This window comes from Sebastes umbrosus, chromosome 2 (assembly GCF_015220745.1).
Source record: "Sebastes umbrosus isolate fSebUmb1 chromosome 2, fSebUmb1.pri, whole genome shotgun sequence".
Lineage (NCBI taxonomy): Eukaryota > Metazoa > Chordata > Actinopteri > Perciformes > Sebastidae > Sebastes > Sebastes umbrosus.
Window position 1 is genome coordinate 7,266,102 of NC_051270.1, and position 25,950 is coordinate 7,292,051.

The following is a 25,950-nucleotide window of genomic DNA, read 5'->3' on the forward strand; positions in this document are numbered from 1 at the left end:
TCCCCAGCCTGTGCTAAGTGACTCTACAGATGGCCTCTGCCAAGAGAAGAGAGCAAAATAACTTTAAACAGCAGAGGTGGAACTACAGAGGAAGGTAAAGTAGAAGGAGGTGGGGACGGGGCTGTGAAAAAAAAAGACATGACTTCTAAGAAAATCTATGAAATATGAGCACACTGGGCTGGAAGATTGAACTGGCTTTTTAAAATTCTCCTTGCATGCCTCTTTAATGTTCAGAAACTGCTGCTACACCACTGCAGAGAATCCCAGTTTTTGCCTGACAGACTAACAGCAGTATGGGGAGTGAAGGTTTAAGCAAAAAGGGGGTAGATGGGGAGTGAAGGGGTGAGGGTGTGTGTGGGGAGGAGGGGGGGGAGTTTGACTGGCTCTGCATGGCTAGACTGGCCGGGCCCCGTGGGAATCCTGCCGTCTCTGCACAATAAAACATGGATAGGCCTGTCAGCACCCGAGATACACACTGCAGAGATAAGCAGGCACTTTTACATTCCCCCTCCTGTCAGACACACACACACATACACACACTCACACAGAGCGCACACGCATCCCACCTCGTTGTCAATTTTTCTTTTCTCTGCTGGGCTCTTGAATGCGCGCCCGTACATCCTGGAGGTCTTAATGCAGTCATTAAAGCTTTCATGCTGCTCACTCAACTCCACTCTCCTTCCTGTGCAGCGCCCATAAATTGGCCCGTACACACAACCAGCTGAGAAACGGTGTCAGCTACTGTATAATAAGATCCATGGGTGTCGAACAATGCTTTATTTTCCTGAATGGACAACCACACTGGTGTTATTTATCTGGGCTATACCATTTTCCTCACTCGAACAAAAGGGAAAGGGGGAGGCCGGGACACACGCAACAAGGCTGTTTAATACCTTTCGCCGAGATAAGAGAAATGGTATGCCCAAGATTAGGGGCAGGAAATGCCCTCTCGGGTGGTGGGAAACTTAGCGAGAAACAGAGGCTGTATGTTGGAAGTGTAACCGATAGCTGTCTGGCTTGTTCAACCCCTGACACAGGAGAAAGTTCAGTCTGGACTTGTTGTGGCATGGCTAATGGTGGCCAAAATGACAACATCGTTAACATCACAAGCGGCTCTATTTTTACATCACGGTTTGGATCCGAAACACATTATTTTAGCGTCATACAGTTCGGAAAATGTGTGTGCATATGAAAAGCAACTGTGCATGCCGCCCTGTGTGTGTGTGTGTGTGTGTGTGTGTGTGTGTGTGTGTGTGTACTCTCTCTGAACCCAAGACACGGTTCCCTGCCTGTTCTTTGGAGCAGCGCTGTAAATCAAGCTAGCTCCAGTTCCCTCAGCCAAAGGCCTACATAGGAGAGAGGCCATTTATTCAGTCCCGTTTCAACTTGTTACTCCGCTGCACTTTAGCCGGGTTCCTGCACTGCTCCCAGAACGCACAGTCTCCTTTAAAAATGCATGCCATTAAGCACGATGTCTAGACAACAACGGAGATAAAACGTTGGCATGATTTTGCCAAAGAGAAAGACAGGATGCTCCGGGCTGAGGATTTTTGAGAGGGATGATATGCACTGAAAGCAACAATCCCTCAGAGCTGGCTTTGATGTCTCCCTCCCTCTCTCCTATGTCTCTCTTTCTTATTCTAAAGTGTTCTCTAATGTTAAACGCCCATTCCAGAAACATCCTCCTGTATTTAATACACAACAAAAACCATTTGGTTAGACTGGAATAAGATGTCTCTGACAGGTCCGTTGCCAGGACCGAACTCTGTAAAAGTTCTAGGCGTTTAAAAACATGACTAAGAGCCTATATGCTAGCAGCTCTGGAAGGCTATACTTCGGCTCAGCACAGTGCTTTGAGCTACATGCTAATGTTAGCACGCACACATGCTCACAATGACGATGATAACAAGCTGATCTTTAGCATGTAAACTGTTTACCATGTTCACATGTTAGTTTTTGCGTGTTAGCGTGCTAACAATTGCTAATTAGCACTAAACACAAAGTGCGGCTGAGGCTGATGGGAGACACAAAGTTCATATTATATATATTAAGGGTGTAAGAAAATATCAATACACATGAGTATCGCAATATTATGTTATGCAATACTGTATCGATTCTCCAAAATGCTGTATATATTTCTAATTAACCTCCTAAGCAAAGGACGCTAAATAACGCTCCAAAGTTACGCTAAATTTTGTCAAGGAAAAACAGGCATTGCCATGTTAAAAGGGGTCACTGGACCTCAAGATGTGTGAATGAAAGCCCTGACGGTATCTACGGTACTATAGAAAAATGAGTTCCGTCACGTTTTCAGAATTTTGTTATCAACTTGGGACCGAAGTATTGGTTATCCTGACATCAGGAAATCAATAATTCCATGATTCTGTCATGACAGACTGATTCAAATCCACTTGACATGCAGGTGGATATACAGCTGGAAAAAAACACTGCAATGGAATAAGTAACGAGTGATGCAAAAAGACAGCAGATAGGGAGGGAGTTCATGTGTTTTCTCAAAGAGGAAAAAGGAGGAAAAAAAAACGAAAAATTAGAGAGCGGGCAGAGAAGGGAGGAGGATGGAGGGAGAAGAACACAGGCTGAGCAAAAGTGGTGGCTGGCCACAGCAAATGGACCACAGGCAACCTCTAGACTGCTCAACCACACCGTGTGTGTGTGTGCACGTGTCTATGTGTAATAAAAGCAGCGCCTTTGGTTGCTGAAAATTTGGCAACATAAAGAGACATACCACACATCCCACAGCCAACTGTACATGAAGAAATGCCTTGACCCACACACACACACACACACACACACACAGCAGCAGCACTTACTATGCAGGGCAGGGCTGTGTGTTGCAGAGATGGGAGCCCAGAGTCGGTCTGGTGTTGGGATTACACATGGTAGAGTTGACCTGAACCTTCTGGTCCTGCAGACAGATGGCCTTGGTCGAGATACGACCTGAAAGAGAGAGAGAGAGAGAGAGAGAGAGTTGATGTAGTTATTGCATTCATGCCTACAACATGGGAATCTGAAAAGTTCTATTTTGTAGCTGTGAAACTTTGTGAAATCTCTGTTAAATCTGAGTGCCTGTATGCGAGCTGTTGCAGCCTCTTGAGAGAGTGGAGCTACAGGGACCACAGTCTGAACACACACACACACACACACACACACACACACACACAGCCATCCCCTACAAGTGAGCAGGGGGTTGCTGTGAGTCTTTGGGGACCAACAAGAGGAGTCTGAACTTCTCGGTTGACAAAGGTGCTTTTCATTAGCCTGAACACACTTCCTGGACTACACAACGACACAATACAAAGCCACATTTACACACACACAGACACAACATACACAAACATACAGATACAATCTGACACACGTGCACACATAGTATACACATGAATATGCACATATTCATACCGCTTTTTTTATTGTAATGGACCATCTGCTAAGCCCCGCCCCCATAGCTACCGTTGTTACGCCTGTCAAGCTTTCCATAGTCACACAGCACATTATGCACTTTACAAGATAGAGACTGACACTGAAGCTAGATGTCCTGGGCAGAGAGTCAGCATTTTTACCAGTTTAAGAAACAGCATTGTTCCTGTGTTGCCGTGTAAAGCTAGTATTATAAAGGAAAAATTAAAGATCGGACTTGATCAGATTTGTTTCATTCTGTAATCGTATTTGGCTACTTAGCTTATATACATGTTTGTATTTTCAAACAGTATGTTTTCACTTTTAATGCTACAAGAGGAAAAGCTTTAAAAGGTGAGGAATAGCAGATGTGTTTGGCAAATGTAGCTCTATTTTGAGTAACAATGGCTTATGTAAGAGCAGATAAACACCCTTTAATCCATTCCTCAGACTTTCACTGTTGTGTTTTTGGTTTTGGAAAGGCTAGAAAAAACACCTTCCATACTCTTTATATACCAAGTATCACTCTGCATACAAGCCCCATGCACACCGCTTCAACATGTGGAGAAATCCAAAGCTTTACCGGCCTGCCGTGCCGAGTTACGGTTGCTAAACTATGATTGGAAAACTGCTGTTCAAGAGAGGGGTTTGGTCCAACTAGGGACAAGAGTAAGAATAGATATAAACTCATCAGTTTCATGCTCTCTATTGGAACTATGTTAAATTGCTTCGTCCCTATCACATAAAATAAATTCAATTCATATATATATATACACGACAAATGAACACACACGATTCTTCTAGTTTCATCCCTCAAACAAACACATACAGGGCTACATACAAACACAAACACACAGTCTCACCTCCGGCGCACGGAGCAGAGCAGTCAGAGCGCACCACACCCCAGCTGTAGTCGGGTTTCTTCTCAGTGCGAGGCAGGGTGTACTCCCACACCACACCCGGGTTCTTTCCCTGCAGGAGGATCTGCCAGTGAAAGAGCACAGCAAGTCAGAAAGGTGTCACGTGTGAATAGAGTTTGTCTTTCAACCTCTATTTATCTGGGGAAAGAACACTCAGCATCAACATCAGGTTGTCAAATCAGGAGTTCAAACCAACAAAAAAATCTCATCACTATATTATTTTATCCTATTAGACATTTGTGTAAAATTCTCATAATTAGCATATGAATTTTTGAATTATGGCCAAAAAACGTGTTTTGTGAGGTCACAGTGACCTTGACCTTTGATGCCAAATTTGATGAAATTCGCTCAAAGCATTCCTGAGATACCGCGCTCACGAGAATGGGATGGACGGGAGGTCACAGTGACCTTTGACCTTCAAAATCTAAGTAATTCATCCTTGAGTCCAAGTGGGCGTTTCCACCAAATTTTAAGAAAATCCCTCCAGGCGTTCCTGAGATATTGCGTTCACGAGAATGGGACGGACGTACGAACGGGCAGCCCGAAAACATAATGCCTGCGGCCACGGCTGCTGCCGACGCAGAGGCATAACAAACCAGGTCCACAGCACGCACACATTAAATGTCTTCCCTTATATACAGTATGATGTATGATGTTCTGAGCCAATAAATAAATCACAGTATTATCTTCTGTATTGGTAGAGCTCCAAGAATCTATACATTACGTCCCTCACTGTCTGAACCCAAAGGTTCATGTACGTAGAGTGAAAGGAGAGCAGAAACAAATGGCCCATCTGTTATGGATTCCACTGCGAGAGACTAAAGGTCTAAAGACAACGTGGCAGCCTAATTCAGCAATTGAAGTCCCACTGAGCTGTTAGATCTACTAGCTGCTAACCAGAAGGCTCCAGAAACATTAAGTAGCGCTTTGTTCCCTCTCTAGTCCAAACTGGCTGACCACACTATTATAAGGTCATCTTATTTGGACAGTACAGTGCACACATGAGAGACAATTTCCATTTTCTTTCCAGAGTTAGCTCTTCTTTTTTTTTTTTACCACATCCTTTATTCTGGCTGGTGATTCTGAGTTACCTTTTTTTTCTGTACGGGAGATTTATTTGGACATCCAAGTGAAGCAGAGACTAACGGATGACTGAAAGCAGACATACCCATTATAGGAGAAGCATCAGGCTATCATTAAAGCAACCCCATGAGGATTCACTGCCATGGTGGAGAATTCAGTTTGAGGCACATTTACATAGTCAGCTCATAGCGTGTCATTTCAAACTCTGGGTATTAATCCTTAATCCATTTGGTAAATTGTATTAAATCCAACTGTCGACAGACATTCCAATGCCTGAAAAACATATCAAGTCTATCAGTATCTGTAATGATGAGCTCTGACAAGTGTATTTTCTTTGGGGTATATCCTGAAGTAAGAGGAATCTACCATCAACCATCCAATTTAGAAAGCCAAGCGCCTCCTGGGTTTGATCCACATTCAACAGTCCTTAGGGCTCATCCACTGACTGGACCAATCACCTTCTGCTGCGAGTTAACAGTTCCACGTGTACGGTTGGCCCGGCTCCAGACAGGAGGCAAAAAGAGATATGTTTATGTGGAGAGGAGCAAGGAGCTGTCTAATGTCAGACAAACACATCAACATATGTTGGTACAGTGTATGTGGAGGGAGCAACGTGAGGCAAAGATACTGCGTGAGGTGAAATGGACAGACGCATGCAAGTGTTCTAAAAACAACGGGAAGTTGGTTATTGTAGTAGCCCGATTGCTGCAATTTGAGTTCAAAATCGAACTCCTTCTCTGAGTCATAACTCGGTCAAATCTGAACACACACACATGATACAAGTTTTTAGGTTCAGTGTGAGATACACTTTTCCTTCAAATAAAAGTCCATAAATCTGCTTAGAACTAATCATATCATTAAGTTTTCGTCAGTGTCAGAGTAATTCAGTGATTCAGTTGTCTGTATATCCATGGGTACACTGCCAACAGGAACTACTAATAGCTAAATCGGTATACTTTAAATGTTGCCAATTTGACGAAATGTCATCAAAGATAGACTAAAAGCTCGGGGCTCAAGTTGTAGGCAACTCTCTGAATCCATAGCAACATTATACTTCCTGTTTACATCCCCCAAAGCATCATAGGAACGGTTGTTTTGGGGTTTGCGCTAAAACAAGCTTGTCCGCTTATACTCAGCCAAAGCTTCAGTTTAAACACACTGGCTTGCATGCTAAAACCTGCAGTGCATATTATTCTGCAGTGATAAGAGAATTTCCTATAATTCTGAAACCAAGTGCAGAAACAGATTGCTCTTTGATTTTGGACACATCCCAAAGCACTGACAATAGACACGAGCCAAAAGGTTTGCTTAGTTTCCAGGCACATAAAACACAGTCTTCTTGAGTCCATTCTTTTCCAATAAAGATCCGTCATACATCAGCATCAGTGACTACCAGCCACCCAAGTCCCGATTTTTCATAGCCAATACTTTTACCCACTGTCTAATAAACAAACTCAGCCACAAGTCAAACCAAAGTTTAACATTTGCATTCTCACTGTCTCGGACGTGAGGCCGTCTAGCCTAAAATATTGAAATTGTGGCGCTGGCCTCTTTTAAACTTGGTAACGACCGGCGACACGATAACACCCACTCTTCCTTTGCTGATGCTACCCACCCAAACCCACTGCCATGAAACAACCACCACCACCAACCACACCAGGACTTTATGCTTATCCAAGCAAACCAACTCTTACCAACATTCCTGCTCCTTCGCCAAACAACCGCCAATGATGTGAACCAGCAGCTACAAAAACAACATTCAGCAGGATCTTTTTTATAATCCCTTTAATAGAAGACCTACACATCATTGAAGCCTTGAAGCTTTCTAAATAACGGATCTTCCTTTTCCTAAGCCGTGTTGAATACACCCAACCAACCACAGCGATAACATTGTCTAAGACGAGAGACGCTAACTTTCAAATAATAATTTCAGACATATCCAAACGTGTCTCCTCTCCGGTACTTCAGTCTGGGACAACTGAAGCCAGAGCTCATCCCCTGACTGACAACTAAACACCAGAACCAATAAGAACAAAAAAAAAGATCCTACCTACCCAGACTACAAACCAAAATCCCACAACCTCCTGCAAATCAGTCACAATAGCAACAATGACTTCATGCTTGTTCCCACTTTGTCGACTTACTTTGGTAGTCAAAGCAAACGAACAGCAGCAGCAAAATACTGCCTCGATATCAGTCACAACACATAAATCTACCAAAGCTCCACAGCCAATAAATACATGAGCCTTATCTCGACTGACAACACTAACTAACATCAGTAGGAATTGCATGTAGAGAAAGAGTGCAACAGTAACCTCTGTCACTCAGTTTACATGCAATTTAATTTTCTAATATTAATATAATTGAATTCTCATGCAATTTTTTAAGCTAAATTTAAAAAATGAACCAGTTCACACGGCTAGATTTTGGCTGGAAAATCTATAATTCTTGGCCAGACCTAGAGTAGCTTGGTGGGAGGGGTCCACTGGATCTTAAGTGTTTTTTCCCCTTTCTACATTCCCATTTCAAATGTTGTTGTTATCCTCAGTGTTACTTAACATATTACAATCCCATAGTCTTCTGGTTTTGGCCACCAGTTTTGATTATTTCAGAGAAATAGTCCATCAGTTCAGGATGGCGGACAGCTCTAAATACTCCATTACCAATGAGTCTCGAGTGCCACTGCAATGGAGATAAAGCCAATCAGAGGTGCAAATCGGAGCTGTATTCAATTAAATTCAAAGCTCTTTGTGTTTGCAGTTGGGAAGAATTTAAGCTGCAGGCTGTATTATCTGTTTTCTCAACACTGTACTCCGTAGCTTCCACCCACCATTTGTGAAGTGCCGCAATGCACCTTTTTGACTTTCACTAAAAAAATCTGAAAAGTTTGACGAATCATAAAGGTCAGGTTGTTTTAAATTTGTATGTAGAAAATGTAGACACATGAGCAGAGTGAGAAAAAAAAAATCTTCCCTGCCACTCACTGTCAGTTCAAATACGCTGTCAAAACAAGCTCTAAAATTAAACTTAAATCTCTTGGTTCATAACATATATTGAAAGGAACATATTTCCAAGAGAAAAATCCAGGATGATGTGCCTGCCAGGTTCACGTTGCGTGATTGATGGGAGTCTATCTTCCTATAGTACAACACAAGACCACAGAGTGTCTTGGTTTTCACAACCCAACCACCACACCACTCATCAAGTCAGATGAGATGATGATGAATTAGAATGCAGCAGACACAGATATCAATCTCACTCGTGGACCCATAATGCTTTGCCCTGGACTGGCACGACCTCGCGTTGCCATACCGCAAGAATGGCAATTCAGGGGAAATAATCCTTCCGAGACCTCAACCATATGTTCCTCCTGCTCTTGTTAGCTACTTCTTCCCCCCTCCCCTTCCTCCCCCTACCAGCTGAGCAGCTGTACAGATGTGAACACCTTGTCACAGTTTGCTCTCACACTACTCAGTAATTTTTTTTTCTTTGAGCGTTTCAAGCTGAGTAAGAGTCTGTGATTGATCGGTGCATTTAGCCTCCCCCATGTACTCTTTCAGTTTTCTGTGACAACGTCAGTTAAGTAGAATGTGTGAAACAGATGAAGATCAGCGGTGGAAAAAAAAAAAAACCTACTCGGTTTCCTTAATTTGGCTCTTTTCATTTGCAGTTAAAGTCCCCGTGCTCTGACCTTAACTTCTCACAGCCAAAGAGTTCAATTGCAGAATTCTTAATCTTTTAATCTCACTCTCCCTCCTCTCTCTATCCTTCTCTCTCTCTATCAACCTCTTTCTCCTTTTTTTGTAATTACAGGACATACTTATAGAGATTATGCTCGTGTCATCTGCAGATCCGCAGCAGATGTAGGACTGGGACAAACAGGAGGAGCACTGTCAGACTCAGCAAAGTCTCTTCTTTGAAGAATATTTAGGGTTATTACAACTTGGGCCTTCGGTAATTGTTTCTATCGGTTACGATAACACTGTACTCATCAAATTAAGGTGGGAATGTGGTGGCTTTGCTACCAGGAAGCATGACAGGGCAAGAAACACCAATGGTCTGACAATCAGATAGGTTGCAAGTGAACCAGTAGTTTAGTCCGACTATTTAAACCAGTGGTTCTCAACCAGGGGTTAGGGGACCCCCAGGGGTCCTTGAGGGAGTTCCAGGGGGTCACCAATATAATGGGGAATAAATTTAATTCACTATACAAGTGAGCCAAATGTGAGTAAGAGTTATAAGAGTAACTATTCTGATCATAGGTTTCCCTTCCTCCACGGTTATCTTCTCAGCTGTAGTTGACAACTAATCTAACAACCAAAATCTTTAGCACTTTATTTTGGAGGTAAAACCAAAAGTGAGTGCACCCGAAATTGTCCCTAATGATCTCTCATTGCAGAGGAAACTTGTGTTAAGTCCTGCAGGTCAAACTTGAACCAGGAAGTTGGTCTGCAAATTTGATATTTATAACAGACAATTATACCATCTGCTTTGGATTTCTCTTCCACTTAAGTTTGACTAACCTGGTAGCTTCTTAAAAAACACTGCCATTTGCATTTGAGTTTTTAGCGACGTCATCGTGTTCCCAGAACTCAGCAATTAACGTGGTGACAACAGTCTTATTACCAACAGGAACAAAGGCCACATGTACAAGTGAGTCAGTCTACAGCCGTGCCAGCGGCGCTGTGAGGCTGTACTTAGGCACAGTGGTTTGAGATAAATACTAACTCATCATGTTATCCATCTTTCTTTAGCGTGTTAGCATGCTGCTACTAATCAGCATTACCCACAAAGTGCAGCCGAGGCTGACGGGAATGTCATTAGTTTTGCAGTTATTTCATCATAAACCAAGCAGTTCTGGGAACCATAAATGTTTGTACAAATCACTGTGCTAATCCATTTACTTACAAGGCTCTAGTCGATGTGAGATATTTCTCAGCGTAAGTGAAAAGTCAGTGTATCTCCAAAGCCATTAGGGTTCATCCTCTGGGCACCATGAATGTCTGTAGAAAATTCCATGGTAATCCATGTAAATAGCCGTTGAGATATTACAGTCTGGACCAAAATGGTGCACCAACCAACATTTCCATCCCTAAAGCCGCCACAATACTAAAAATAAGATTTCCATTTTTTTTTAAATAAACTGAATTATCCCTAAATATAACCACGTTCACTGAAAGCAAGATTGTGGCATTGCAAAATGCAGAATGTTTTGCAAAGTTGCTCAGAAATAATCGTTGTTACTAGCCTGCATCTCTGCACGCATTCATCTCGCAGAAGAGCACACAACAATAGGCTGTTCAAATGCCAAGTACAGCAGCTACTCCATTAAACTGCCCACAAACATGAAGTCTCTCTTCTAAAATGGCTAGAAAAACACTCAGACATTTCCTGATGGCCAAACAAGTGACCAGCCAAGCACTTTGGAAATTTCACACTGGTATTCCTTCTGGATTTACAGGCCAGTCATTCCTGCTTTAACCGCAGGATTTCAGTAGCCCAAGGGACTGAGAGGAGACTAGCTTTTATATCTATCACTTCACCCGTGGCGGAGGGAAAAAAAGTCTACTCTTCACCTGGTTTCCACTTCTGTTTCCACACCTAGGGTTCAGAGTTCAAGAGAAAATAAATGCTTTCGCTGACAAAGTTATGTGAGAAGAACATCCCACACATCCCACCACCAGTCACTTAAGCCCTACAGAGTCATAAGGATAATGACTCAGCCACTTGTCGAATATTAGTTTTCCTCTCAGGAGGATCCGCCTGTCCAGCATCACATTCTGCTGCATCAGGACGGGTAAAGACTCGCTCTCCCCTCCAAGCTCCGGTTTCTGACACGTCGCTGATTACAAACGTGGGGCAAAATCAGCTCATAAATCACATCCTGTACTAAGCAGAACGTCTCACTCCGAGCAACCATCTGATTTTATACTTTTCATCCCTGCCTCTGACGGGCAGTTGACTCGGGGATTTTACTCGCTCTGTTAGCCGTGAATCACATGGCTGCAACAAAGCACTTTTGAGATCAGTGGCCGCGGGGGCCACGTCCACGGCTTTGAGTATGTGTATGCGGACGAAAACACGTGACTGTGTTACACTGGAGCCAGCAGTACCAAGAAAATGTACTGCATATAAACAAGGGGGAGGCTTCTGCCATGTGAGACTGAGCTGAATAGTGAAAGTGGCACAAAGGCTGATCTAGACTAATTGCGCCGCATCTCCCTCTTTCTGATGTCTGCATTATTGTTCTCGTCATTCTGTTGATGCTTAAGGGATTGGTTCAGCAAACTTACACAAAACATATTTCCTCACTTACCCTTCCCTTCCTAGTATCTAGCTTTCAATTTTAATTATTTTGGCTTCCAACGAAAACAAGATAACCGACATAAAACGATTAATGTACTGCATTCTGTTTCGCAGCGATGCTCTCGTTTTGTGTTATAAATCAAGCGCACCCTTTCCTTTACAGCGGTGCGCTCTGCGGGTGAGGGACGGTCGCACGGTGTGGGAGGATCTCCGGGCGTATTTCCTCCATGAGGGTGCACCACAACCGGCTCTAAGTTGGCTTGGAAAGGCCCGGGGTGAGGGCCCGGACCTCCCCGCCTAATGCTCGCTGTGCCCTCTCTCGCTGAGGGGAGAGACAGAGCTCCCCGCTTCCGGCGTGACTGTCAACCGGACTGCAGACCTTTCTCAGTGCTGCGATGTCAGCAACCAACCTGACCCGCCTTGAAACACGGATCCCGTCCCGTTTACCATGCTTTGTTTGTTTACGTTTTTTGCCGTGTCATCATTCTACATATCTATAGATCAAATGTGTTTATGATTAAATTGTTTACAAGGGCACAAAGTTCTTCATAGATCTAGCCTCTTAATTTTGCTCTCAAAGTGCACCTGATTGATGCATTTAACTTTAAAATGTAGGCGACGAATTTCCAAATGCATGATGTTTCAAATAATCGTGCTCTCAATATTGACCAAATTATTGTGATTATGATTTTTGCCATGACCGCAAAGCCTTATATCTGGCAATGCAGATTTATTTTTTTATATCTTCCAGGCTTTGAGATATCTGCCTCAAAAAGTTCTGCTGCCCCCCCCCCCAAAACAAAACAAAAAGTGTCATGACTGCATATAATAGACAGTCATGAGTTTGCTCCAAGATGGCACAGATTGAGGGGAAGAGGTGATTATTGAGCTTTCTGACTTAAATTCAGTTTGACAGTGTGTTTTGCGTGAACCAGCCATTTAAGCTGTTGGCTTCGATCTGAATTAATCCTAGATATGTCTTCTTTTCCTTCTTCTTCTACTTTTTACCCTTATACTCTCTTTCTTCCACTCAGAAAGAGGACAGCTCTGCACAGGACAGGCTGTTTGAACCCCCCAAAAGCTTTAGAGTTTTCTGATTAAGGCCTTCCACACCCCCCCATCCCATCCCCAGATCATCCCTGACGTAACCAATCACCAAACTCAATTAATCCCCCACAGAAGCGCTGCGGACAGTTACAACCACCCCTGTTCTCCCCTACCACCCTAACTTCTTTTTTTTCATCTAAGCCTATTCATATCCAGACATAGAAAAAAATAAAAAAGAGGCGCGGCAGCTCTGCCAGGGACCCTGTCACTGTCAATTGCCGCAAACGGACGTCACCCCGGCAGCAGCGGCTTACTTCAAACACCAGCGTCTCATTAGTAGGTCCAGCGGCATAAAGGCTCTCCGGCTTGTTGAAAGAGCGCTGGTAGTCGAACACAGTCCCACCGAAGTGGAACTTCCCCGGCCAGTCCACGGTCCAGTCTCCGGTCAGGTAGTACTTCCTCTTCAGGGAGCGGGCAGCCAGGTAACTGGTGGAGACCTCCATTTCCTGAACGCGAATGCTTCGTGCGCCAGCTGGGACTGTTACCATGGAGTAATACTCTGGGGAAAAAAAGGAAAAGGAGGGAAAGTCAAGGCTGAATCATGTCTGGATATTTGTTTATTGCTGCTCTCTAACTCTTATGTCAAGTTTCATCACAGCACGTACACACTATGATCCCTGCTTTACCTCATCATGCACTCAATTTCATCTTTTTTTATAAGTGTTTCTGGATAATGAAGTGAATGAGTCTATTATGAAGTGGGATTAGATGCATTTGTCTGTGCGTGGATCTTCTCTCTGTCCTTGTTTGTCTGCTTAAGTCTCCCTCTGTCTTGCAGAAGTTTATGCTAACTAACAAGCACAGACATACAATACAAACAAAAACAAGCTTACCGTTGGCCCTGTGTTGAAGGGTGTACTGGCCCTTGAAGAACTTGCATGTGGAGTTGTCTCCCTTACAGGCTCCACAGGCATCCAGAGAGGCCTTGGAGCCCAGCATCTGGTCACAGCCTACTGCCTGCACACACACACAATAACACACATGCCATCAATGTGGACAGACCTAGAATTAAGAGGAACAAAATAATGCATTTTGACAATCCAGGGGGAACTTTAATTCCATCTGTGTTGACATTGGGTGTTTCACGTAACTTCTGCACCTGACATCTGGATTATAAAAGGACAATATAAATATATATATAAATATAATGATGCAGCATTACTCTAAAGATTAGATGAAGCATAGGGAAAAGTTGAATATGCATTAGAGTTGTTTGGCTCAGAAAGAAATACAAAAAAACTAATTACTGAAACAAAGTGAGGGAGATTCTCCATCTCTCATTACACTTCATTAGTCAGGTTCTTAACACCTGCTTGCACGCGTTTAACTGCAGCATTGAACATGCTGAGGTAAATTCATGCTGGGACAGTCAAAAATATAATGCCCTCGTGCATACTATAAGCAATTAGATGACATATTGGCAAGAATGACTCCTTAAAGGGCTTCAAGTATGACAAGCAACATGACTGCTTTCGACAACTAGACAGGTTTTAAACAAATCCCCAGTTCGACCCAATTATCTAAATCTCTTAAGTGAAACTGAAAGTGAACACACCCAAAATGTCCACTGTAATCATATGTTGCACTGCAGTGGGTCAAGGAATTGGCTCCCTAAGATTTAATTTGAACTTTTCCAACATTTGCCTTCTTTTCAAGGCAGGTGTTGCAACTGCAAAGTCTGGTCATCCACCCAAAACTGTACCCTGACCCGCCAGATGATTTGTAACACAGAACCATCTGAGGAGCCGTCATTGGAAACTGTTTGGAAAAGGGTAGGCACTTTCAAAAAAATACTTGGCAGGTGACTGGATGACCCATCTGTCAATCAAACTCTTGCTGAAGCCAGTCGGGAGAAGAGCGAAAACATCTTTTCTATCGAGAAAATCCTCTTCTTTCAATGAAGAGATACTCTCCAGATCTGATATAACTGATGCTATTACCGCATATACGCTAACCTCTTCAGGAACCACCATTGTTTAGACCATGCTCGTAGCTACCAGTTGTTCCTCACAGGACACTCATTGATCCGTTATCTGGCTTACCGGACACAAACGCATTACTTGAGCCTGACAAGATGGATTTTCGTGTGATATGTGATCCCGCGATTAACGTGTGATCTTGTGTGATATTGTGTGATATTGTGAGCCGGGTGCAAGGTAACCAAAACTGCACCGTGCCACTTGATTATGACACCTCTCCTACAAGTACAAAAAGTGTTTTCTATGTACGGTCATGTCAAAAATGATCTTGTGTAACATTTTGTCTACCACTGCTACTAGGAGAAAATGTCCAAGAGCAAAGTTTTACTGTGCAGCATGTACCTCACACACTCCATCAATGCAGACATCTCCTTTGTGGTCGGAGCAGGAAGTGCCGTCTTTGACTTTGCTGGCCATGGCGAAGAAGAAGTCAAAGTCTTCTGCGATGCAGTACAGCTTACAGATGTCTTCATCTGCACACAGAGAACACACAAATACATACAGTAACACTGGTATCAGTTAAAAACATGTAGCATCAGGAAAAAAGTTCACATTCTATGACCTGGTTCATTTAAAGTTACCGTGGCTACTGTGCTGCAACCTGTTACACCGTTGCAGTACGTACAGCTCCTGCTGAGGCTGAATTGGAAAAGACAGGATCGGACTATGAAAGCACCCAGGGGTTTTCATGTGGGGCTACAGTTTTATTTCGTGGTTCAGATCAGTTATCACAGACAAGTCTCTGCAGCCGTCTTTGATTAAAATAAATGACGGTGAAGGTGACTTGGCCCAAGGTCCCAGAAGGCAGTTCAGAATCTGTTCCTCTCTACATCACCTCCCATTCATCAACAGCTTAAACAGGCCTGGGACGACGGCCAAATGCACCGCTCTCCTTCATTGCTCTCTCTCTCTCTCCCCCTCGCTCCGTGTAACAAAGCTAGCCCGTAGGCTTCCTTTTTAAATCTATCCCCACTGTGTCAGAGGGTGCAGGTGGCTACATGTCTCCCATGCACACATTACACAGAGTGATAGTTTCCTCCAGCTTTTTTTGGCCCTAATCACAGCAGCAGTAATAGAGGTTGGCATTAGAGAAACACTTTATAAAAAAAGATTAGGAGTCGCAGAGTACAGCAGGGCACAGAAAGAATAAGATCTACAGAATTAAGACAAGAAAAAGCTTGCCCCGAGCAATCTGCAATTCTCTGTGTATTTAGCAGCGCTGTGTTCTTTGAACAATGACATCTCTTTTCTCGTGCATTATGTGCCAAGAATACAGTAAAGATGTCTTCACAATCCTCTGAAAGTACTGTGTATTTTTAAGGATCTCTTACTTTACAAAAAAAAAAGATCTCTCAATAATGGATGCACGAAAATTACATCCAAATCATCCTTAAATTATGCATCAAGTGAGGAATCTCTGTCTATCTGCCTGTGTTTTATTAGCATATCTCTAGAACTGCTCATCCGGTCTACTTCACACTTGGCGGATGTATTGCTGGGGACCCCATTGAATGCTTTTTGGGATTAGGTGCAATTTGGACACGTATTAATAAACAATGAATAAACAAGCGATTGGCGCTCTGTTCAGCAGTGGGGACTGAGACGAGCATGTCGTCCACAGCAGGCAGACCGGGGCTTATTAGTTCACTTTTGCTGCTGGATCCTGGATATAGCCTGCTAACGCTACCAGGATGCTGGGTAACGTAACAACCAAACTTTTCTTCACTTCCCTAGAGACAACGATCACAGGCGGATAGCCTACAGGAACAGCGTCACTCTGATGTTGCAAATTTACCGCCGGCAAAATACCTCCACTCATTAAATCCATGCTCTACTTTATTACCGCAGTGGTTATGTCAAAGCAAGCGACTAATATGCCTATTTGGAAATTATCTCCGCTAGGTGTATTCACTGATGTTTCTGTTAGCCGCAAACTGGGTGTGTTTTTCAGGGGCGGATTTAGTGATTTGGGGGCCCCAGGCAAACGCCTTCTTGCTCTACTGTTCCCCCTCTCTAACTGAGAATGTTGGTATTGGCAGTGGTAGAAGAAGTACTAAAAAAATGGTTCTAATGTAAAACTAGTAACTATCAACAGTAGAACTATTAATACTGCACACAGTTAAAGTCCTGCATTCAAATTTGTAGTGAAAGTGAAAGAGAGGTATTATCAGCACAATGTACTTAAATTAACTTAACTTCTGTTCAAGGTGGAGCTTTCAGTTCTAATATGATGCTGGATAGTTTAATGAATAATAATGCATTATATTTTAATTGTTATATTTTGGGAGTGAAATCTGAATCTGCAAAGTAACCAGTAACATTTCTCTGCCAGGTAAATATAGTACTACAATATTTTCCTAGTAGAAGTACACAGTAAGCAGTATACAGTTGAGCTACATATTCTTTAGGTTCTTTAGGGGCCTTTTGTAAGTTATTAAAGGGTACATTGAGTTAGAATAGTAACATGATTCAATACTTTTCATATCTAAACATAATAAACATATAGCTGTTTGGGCCCCTTATAGTTGGAGGCTCCAGGCAGTTGCCTACCTTGCCTACAGTAAAGTATGCCCCTAGTGTTCGCCAGTGTTTCTGACCGTAAGTAGCCGTGACTTGGGTGTGTGACGCAACTATGTCATGGCAGGTGATTTGCTCAGGACCAAAGGAAGCGCAGTGTCGAGTGTGCAGTTGTTTGTACGAGCTGTTCTCCAGAAAGCTGCCAGCAGCAACACCACAGGCCAAGCTTTCAGCCCGTTCTGAACAGGCATGTTTTGAAATGGGCACTACACTAGTTAAATATAAATGAACCACAGGACTGAACAGACTTTGCACTTGTTAAGGTCTCGTATCAACTGATCTCCTTACCGTCCACTTTGGTGTAGGGCTTCCACTTGTAGTACCAGCCCCTGAAGGGCTTACTGTTGTACTCGGCACACTGCTGGGCCCGAAAGTCCACGGAGTTAAGAGGGCACGGCCGAGTGTTACACAGCTGGTTGAGACGACTGGAGCCTGGGCAGAATTTACCATTGTTCTGTGGCCTGGATGGAAGACAAGACAAGACAGAGAACAACAAGAAGATAAATGTTTTACAGATCTGTTGATCATTACCACACTCTGAGCAATGTATCAACAAGCCAATCAAAAATCATTACAGCTACAGCATTAAACGAAGTCCCCTAATGTAATACTGCTACACAGACTAGATGAAGCCAGCCGATTAAGGAACAAGACCCACAATGCACATGGGACTGTGCAGAACTGTGCTGGTGCCTGTACTCATTTGTGGAAAATATGCATAAAAGGTTCAAAAAGCCAACCAGACAGCCCTCAAACAAGTAATAGGCCCTATTCAAAGACACATTTCTATGACGCCCATGTCTATAATGCATTATAGAAATACTTATAATGCATTTTAATTAAAATTATAATTATAATTAAACAGAAGAACATGTCAGCCTGCCATGCCGAGCTGCTTCTCGAAGCTTTGGTCCCCATTGTTGTAATACATTATAATCTCTTTATAATGCATTATAATCACTGTTTAATGCAATGTAGACATGGGCATTATAGAAAATTGCAAATGTTTTATGAGGAAGAAAATACATTCAACACCTTTGTGAGACTTCAAGGATACACACAATTTGTTTAAGTGAGAAACACTGAATGTAATGTACTTTTATCTGTCTATTAGGAAACTAAACAGGGCAGCTTTAAAGCTTCACAAAGCAACTCTACACACCAGAATCTCCCAATCAGTGTGACTGATGAGCCGAGACAAAGTCTTTCAGAGCATAATAAAATCCGAGATATTATCATTTCAAATGTGCTGCCTTAATTCATAAAAATGACACCATCTTATCTGTCAGTGCTCTGATCAAAGAGTAAATTACACTTTTAAGCAGGATTAAAGATCATGTTGTTTTAAAATAGGACTGTCAAAGAGACGTTCACAAGAAATGTCAGATGTTTCCACGCCACACCACATTAACACTTCTTTAAGCAAAGGAACACGGGAATAGCTGGTACAGAACATAAACAGGTAATGGAGGTTTTATGTGCCATTAAAATGATAAAAGCAATCCCCACTTTGTTAGAAAAAGACAAGCAGAGTCTTGACATTTAGCATCACATCGGGATGCCATGTCTCACTTCTCAGGCTTTTCGAAATTCATGCCGGGCATTCCAACACAACCACCAGCAAAGAAAATTGAGTTTAGCTATTTAACAAAGTGGTCTGCACACACGCAGACGCACACAGGGAGGCTGAGGAACCATGCTGATCTAACATGTCCAATAAAAACACTTCACTAAGTGTTACAACGTAATGAAACGCTTTGGAAAAGGAACTGAAAAACAGTAAACACCAGGAGGAGAAAGCAACTAGAGGCACATTTCTTTTGGATGTCCTCCACCAATGCAGCAGTATTGAAAATGTCTGCATTAGGGATGCAAATTTTTTTCTAACCAATAGCCGACCCTGGTTAACCGATTATTAACCGATTGTTAACCGTTAACCGACAAGATCGTTTCATGCAGCGGTGCTGTGGTTTTATTGCTAACAAGTCTCCCAGCTGCAACGATAAGCCGATGCACAAACAGGTTGAATCCATCATTTATCACCAGCTGCAAAACAGACAACTGAGCTCCCAGTTCACCCGTCCCGGAGAGTTACTGTAGCAGCCACGACGCTGCGTGTATTGTCCCAGTAAGTCTCGACCGCATCATTTAGTTTAGATGCAAGGTTGTCAGCTGTTTGTCTGCCTGGCGTCCTCTGGTAGCCTGGCGTAACGTTAGCGAGTGTCCGGTCGAGAGACAGAGCGTGTGTGTGTGACGACGGTGTACTCTTGTCAACCCAGAGTAACGATAGGTGTCTGTCTCTGTCTCAGTTAGAATTCTTAATGTCGGTTAACGGTTAAACGGTTAATTATTAACATCCCTAGTCTACATTAAATGAATGTCAGCAACATTCAGAAGCACTGCATGTTGCTTCACTGCGTTTTTATTTAACTCCAACCGTTCATCTCAGCCATTCAGACCTGGACTCAATCAAATAGTGACGTGGCTGCCAAGAGTGATGGAGCTCCTCAAGGTGTGTGTGTATGTGTGTAAATCTGCCCGATCTTGCTTCCCTTGGTGGGGGGAGGGGGGATTTGGCCCAGGTTTGTGTAGGCCTGATCCTAATAGGACTTAGTGGCAGACAAATGCAGCCCATATGGTAATGTGCTTACAGCGGGGAACTCCACCGTATACTGCGTCAGTCAAGGCCTTCTGATCAGAGGCGAGCAGAGATGAGGGACGGTTTATTTGAGAAAGTTGAATGCTATTCATGGATTATGGACGGTCTGGCCCCGGGTTTCATAACCCTCCTGGTTTCTTTCTCAACCTCTTCTCTTCTTTGTCTTCTCCGCTCCGCTCCTCTCCTCTCCGTATATCATCCAGTATCATTGCAACTGTAAATCTGCTTTCAACAACAAGACAGAAACCAGATATGACAAGTTTTCAGTTTGTGTTTCAGTCATTCCTCTTCTGTCTCTACACCCCTACTCCAACGCAGATTCTTAAGGATGCTTAAATGCCCCGGGAGCCCGGTAAATCTGCCCGGCGACAGAAGCTGAGACTGAACTCTTGTAGGTCAGAGGTCATCCTGTCTAGTCTCGTCTTCTCCTTGAGTCACCTGCTCCCCCCCCTGTCTCTCTCAAAACTTCCTACATAGACCCTGCTGCTCTGCTACAGGCCAAGCAAGAATCCCTTTACAAGTCTACCGGGAGTTTACACCAAACAAGGTTCCGTCTAAGCACCCTTATCGCCCCCCTCATCGTACACCCCCACTGCCTTTAAATCGACTGTGTGACAAAATGTGCTCCCTACAAAACCAGGTCAAGATCGTGAACCTAATCTCCTAGGCTTGTTGGTGAGGATTAGGTTGACTGTGTTTGATCTGGCAGGTGGTCTTCGGGGAACGGAGGAGTGAATTGGAGGGAGGGACGGGGAGAAGATTCATTTTCCGTCTCGGAGCAACTCCTGGATGGGACGGCTCTAATCGGCCGATCCCATAGAACTCTTTTACAAGACTCAGCGAAAGATACATGCTGGCCTCATAAAATGGATGAGTCTGTGTAGAATCAAATGAAATTTATTTTTAAGACTGCTCCTGCTGAGTGAAGATTTTGTAGCAGAGCAGAGGTGAAAATGTACAAGAAGCTGTCATATCTGTATGGTCAACTTCTGAACAGCGTAGGGATTTTATCAGATTTTGTCTCAAATTGGAGATATGGATTCCCATTAGGGATGCACCGATGTATCGACCGAATATCGGTATCGCCTTTTGGTATTCGCCTTGTTTGACTGCCATCAGCCTATCGGCAAATAAGATGTTATTCGCCGATGTTTATCTGTTGTCTTGCATCAATTTTGCGTCGGCTAAATGTTGTGTTGGTTATTTGCAGTTGGTCTCAGACACTAACCAGCTGCTGATCTAGAGAAGAAGCCACTTAGTTGGACACGACTCTGGCGGAGGTTGCTGTGTGCACGTGTGGGAGTATTACACTGTTTCCGAGAAAGATCAGCAACAAGAACCTTGTTATGTTATGTATGTGCTGGGATCCAGTCCCAGGTGAGCAGAGTGCAGCAGCATGTCGGGCCGCCACATCTTAGTATTGTGGCTCCGCCGGGGAGCTCTTCATCCGCTCTCTGACGGCGTTCTGCCGCTACTAGTCCACTAGTTATTCGATTGCAGATGGCGTCGTTTGTTCGTTAATATATGGGCGGCCCTCCCAAGTAAAGTCTATGTGTGAGAAACGCTGATTATGTTTCGAATCGCTTTTACATTTACATTTAATTATATTTAATTTATGTTTCAAAAAACTAATATTTTTGTTGGGCTATGTACAGAAACATTCTTCACATTGAGTAGGTAACTGTAGGCTAAAGCAGCTATAAAGGCTGTTGAAGCAGTTATTTAAAATGAGAATATTTTTCATATGAAAGAAGGTTATATCAAAGGTTGTTTCATAAATGTGTATAATTGAATTTGTGCTCATTCAAAGACCCTGTAATGAAATGCTGAATGACTTTAAAACAGCCCAGTTATTTTTCTTATAATGAAGAGGTCTTTGTTTCACTAGCACAAAAGGGGAATAAATAATAGCAAAAATTATAGTAAATTCTTATTTTAAACATTGGTGTCAGTATCGGCCCAGAATTTCACAATCGTTGCATCCCTAATTCCCATACATGTCATAAGCATATATCTACACATAATGCAAGTCTGACAAGAATCTATAGAGAGTCTATTTGATAAGTGTCAGTGATCTTTGAGGAGGAGAGCCCAGACTGTCCAGACAGTTCAATTTGGGGGTGAAGATGACATTAGAGACAAGCAGTCAGATTCAGGCTAATCCTTCTTGTTCTGCTCAGATTAAGAGCAGAGGGGCCCTGCCAAAATAATCGCAGAGATTACTGGGGACAAACACACTCTGACGAAAACGTGACTCAGGGGTACATGCTGCAGTTGGGATATGGCCTGAGTGTGTTTGGGTGGCTGAATTCTTTAGGTGGAGGTGTGTGTTGAGGATTGTGCCAGACGGGAAGAGAGACACCAGACTGAGTGTATTGTCTCTAAGGGATCTAACAACTAGTTGGTCCATCATATGTATTTGAAAATGGTATCATGACTTGGAATTGTTGGAATTAATGTTTAGCCTTCCCAATCTTTCCATCCCCTCCCTGTCCCACTGACCCCGTAAACTCGCCGTTTAGCAGCACCAACCCATTTTTCAGCGGCTGCTGCTACAAAGCACTCTTTAGTGCCACAGGAATGATAAATGAACTTGACAGCTAACCTGGTTTAAAGGGCTCTGTGGCCCTTTTGCGTCTGCCAGTTCTGGTGTATAATGTGTATCATATGAGGGCCGGTCTGCCTCTGAAAACCTTTTGGGCTTTGATCCCTGACGGGGATTAAGAGACGTGTCGGCTGTGACGGACGGAACAGCCACAGCGGTGTCTGCCTGGCTGCAAAGTAAGCAGTGATGAAGCCAGTGGAGTAAAGAGGAAGATATACAATAGTAGAAGAGCCTGAATATCTGAACGGACACCTTAATGGAATGCAAACGATGAAAAAAAAGCGTAAAACAAGAAAAGAAAACAAGAAAAACTAGAAAAGGCTCTTCTTTCTCAAGAAAATGTTGATGTGCTCGCAGCTAAAAAGTCTGCGTTTTGAAATAGCTGAAATACTGAAACAGTTGAAATCATAGTTGAAGCATAAGTCAGTATACAATTACTGAAAGAAGTTGAAATGGCAGTTAAAATGGAAGTACTGAAAGAAGTTGAAGATTCACTTTAGGTCTAAGTACTGAATGAATTTCAAGTTTCAATATAAATGTTAAATTGGAAGATTCAAATGAAGATAAATACACTGAAAGGAGTTGAAAGTTCAGGTGACAAATTGACCGGGAAGTGTCAGTTGAAGTCGAAGTCCTGAAAGAAATTAGTGCAAGTTCAAGTGTATAAACTGAAAGATGATGTCAGTTAAAGTGTCAGCTGAAGTGTAAACACTGAAAGCAGTTGGAGTAAATGTATAAACACTTGAAGTTGTGGGAGTTGGAAAAGCTGATTAAGTTGTTTTTTTTCCCCCCAAAGGTGAAGACCTGAGACTTGAAAGGGTACTCTACTCTACTATGTAGTATTAAACAGAGTCCTGAAAGCACAAGAACTCAGATAAAGAATATGAAAGCAGTCAAACTGTCAGCTGCGTAAGCGCTGAAAGCTGTAGAATTGCGAATTTAATTTGCACGTCAATATATTTTTTCGAACTGTTTTTTGTCATTAGTACTTACACACAGAACACGAATATTATACCGCGAAAAAGTGTCACTTTTTTTTCGGAACAAGATTGATTTTTTGAGCTTTCGCACCGCCAATAAAGGCATCTACCGATCACGTTGTGCGGAATGGGTTGAGTTGCGCCTATCAACAGCAACATGGAGGCTCTGTAGTCCAAACCAGGACGGCAAATTTTATTACTCCTTTCAACCTTGACAAAAGCAGCGCATACCAGATCTACCCCTTACGTTCTTACCTTTCACATCAAAAGCCCTAGACATATAATATCCACAGGCAAGTATTTAGCATTTTTGTGTCATTTAATCGTCACACCCCCGATGTGTAAAGGCCTTAAGAGTTGAACGCAGTTGAAATGTCAGTTTATTTTTAACCACTGAAAGAAGTTGAATTGGGAGTTATAGAGATAAAAGATGAAAGCAGTTGAAATGTCAGTTGAGGAGTTAAGAGATAAATGCTATTGAAGTGGAAGCGCTGAAGACAGCTCAAGTGCAGTGCAGAAATGTCAGTTGGTTCATGAGCACTGACTGTTTTAATTCAACTCCAATTTCTCGAGGCTGTCTATTAAATAGCATTATGTAGGCCATTTTCACAAAAGACGTTTTGACTTGTCACAACAGGGAAAGCAGGTGTAAATTCCAGGTTCCTGGTATCGGCACGCTGGCTCACTCTCACTGGAACACTTGAACAGAACGGAGGCCATCGTTAGTGTTATTAGTAACACCTGTTCCTTTTCTAATACCACAAGTGAAAATGTCTCTGTGAAAAAAAGTCCATTGTTCAGGTGCGCTTGTTATTTTGTCCTCTAGTGACTCAGTGAAGGATCTAATGCATTTGATCGACAACCATGGCGGTTGAGTAAATGACTATGCTGCTAGATGACAAGATGATGGTATCATCTATCATCAGACTCTGCTTGGCTAAAAGACAGTATACAGGGGCAGCAGTAATTAAGAGAGCAACTGTGTCCCTAGTATCCTTGTCATCTCACCTACACTTATACACATAGAAACATACAAGTCTGCGTGCGCACATGTAGGATTGGATGTGACATGCCACTATGATCTAACCTGCTATGACTAATTCTTAAATGATGGCAATCATCAACAGTACGAACCAAAACAGCAGATTCTTTGTGATGAAGTTTGAGATCTGTCCACCAATCAAGGTGGTGCAGTGGCCTTGGATGCTCGCCATCAGTCATGATCCTCATTAGTGTGGTATGAGAGTCTGCTTATATTATGTATGTGTGGATGTGCGTGCTCATGCATGAATATGAGCTCTGCATATGTGGCAATGTGGTTTTCCTTTAATTGTTGTAGAGTCACAGGTTGATGTCTTCATTTGTTTTCATAAAGCATGAAATATGCTGAACGGCTATATCTAGAAATCAATTCCTCCTAACTTTTTAAATATTAAATATCAAGAGTGCTTAAATGTCTCTTGACAGCTGGCTAGAAACACAAATGAGATGCTGTCTAGGAATTTGCGTCGACTTTGTTTTTCGTTGATTGGCCATGGCTCCCACAGGCGAAAATAAAAACACAGTTAATTGGTTCCACCATCCCCGTTGTGACTATTCCTGAGTTACAGTACGGAGGAAATTGCTAGTGTAAACACCCGTTCTACAAGGAGAAGACTTTAAACCCTTAACAACAACAGAAACTTGCTCAAACAACAACATAATGTCAGTATGCTCTGTGAGTGTATGGATTACACATGCTACACAGTAAAGGCAGGCATGAATGATGAGGAAATTAATCCTTTTTCTAAATATCTCATCGCAGACTTCCTGCTTGTCCTGTATTTAATTTAAAGGGCCAGTGTTGTCTGGGGGCTGGCTGAGTAACCAACTGCAGGCCGAGGCAATCAATTAGCTGATCGCAGCATTGTGACAGAAGAGTAATAAATCTAGTAATCTATTGTATGAAAGTGAAATAGAGGCTTAAAAATATCTTATAAATCTCTCGAGTGTTCTGGGGAATAACAACAAGGGTTTCCTTTACTGTCTGTTGTGAAACACAACATTAAAACTGAGGATCTCTCATGTGCCTGTAATGACATGCAGAGGGCCCTTTGCTAACAAAGAGACGTGCACTGTGGGATCTGGCGCTGCAGAATTATGTAGAATTATGTTTGTGTGAGTGAGCAGCACCGGGGGGACGTTTGCTGACCGTCTTGGCAGCTTTCAGAGAAAAAGAGCATGCTATTAGGAGTTCTTTTTCGTCTGGAGCGCGGGGAGAGATAGTCTGTCTGTCTGGACTGTCAGCCTGACTGATGAGAGCCGTTATCAGGTGCAT

General features: G+C 42.9%; 1 protein-coding gene across 1 annotated transcript in view; it reads right to left on the minus strand.

Annotated features, from left to right (window-relative positions):
- Positions 1-25,950, minus strand: part of adamts18 (ADAM metallopeptidase with thrombospondin type 1 motif, 18) — a 66,415-nt gene that overhangs the window by 13,068 nt on the left and 27,397 nt on the right. The window contains exons 13-18 of the mRNA XM_037748922.1: positions 17,678-17,850; positions 15,155-15,285; positions 13,667-13,790; positions 13,088-13,332; positions 4,281-4,401; positions 2,832-2,958 (exon numbers count right to left, since the gene is read on the minus strand). Coding sequence (XP_037604850.1) covers positions 2,832-2,958; positions 4,281-4,401; positions 13,088-13,332; positions 13,667-13,790; positions 15,155-15,285; positions 17,678-17,850 — 921 coding nt within the window. The remainder of the gene's footprint in view (positions 1-2,831; positions 2,959-4,280; positions 4,402-13,087; positions 13,333-13,666; positions 13,791-15,154; positions 15,286-17,677; positions 17,851-25,950) is intronic.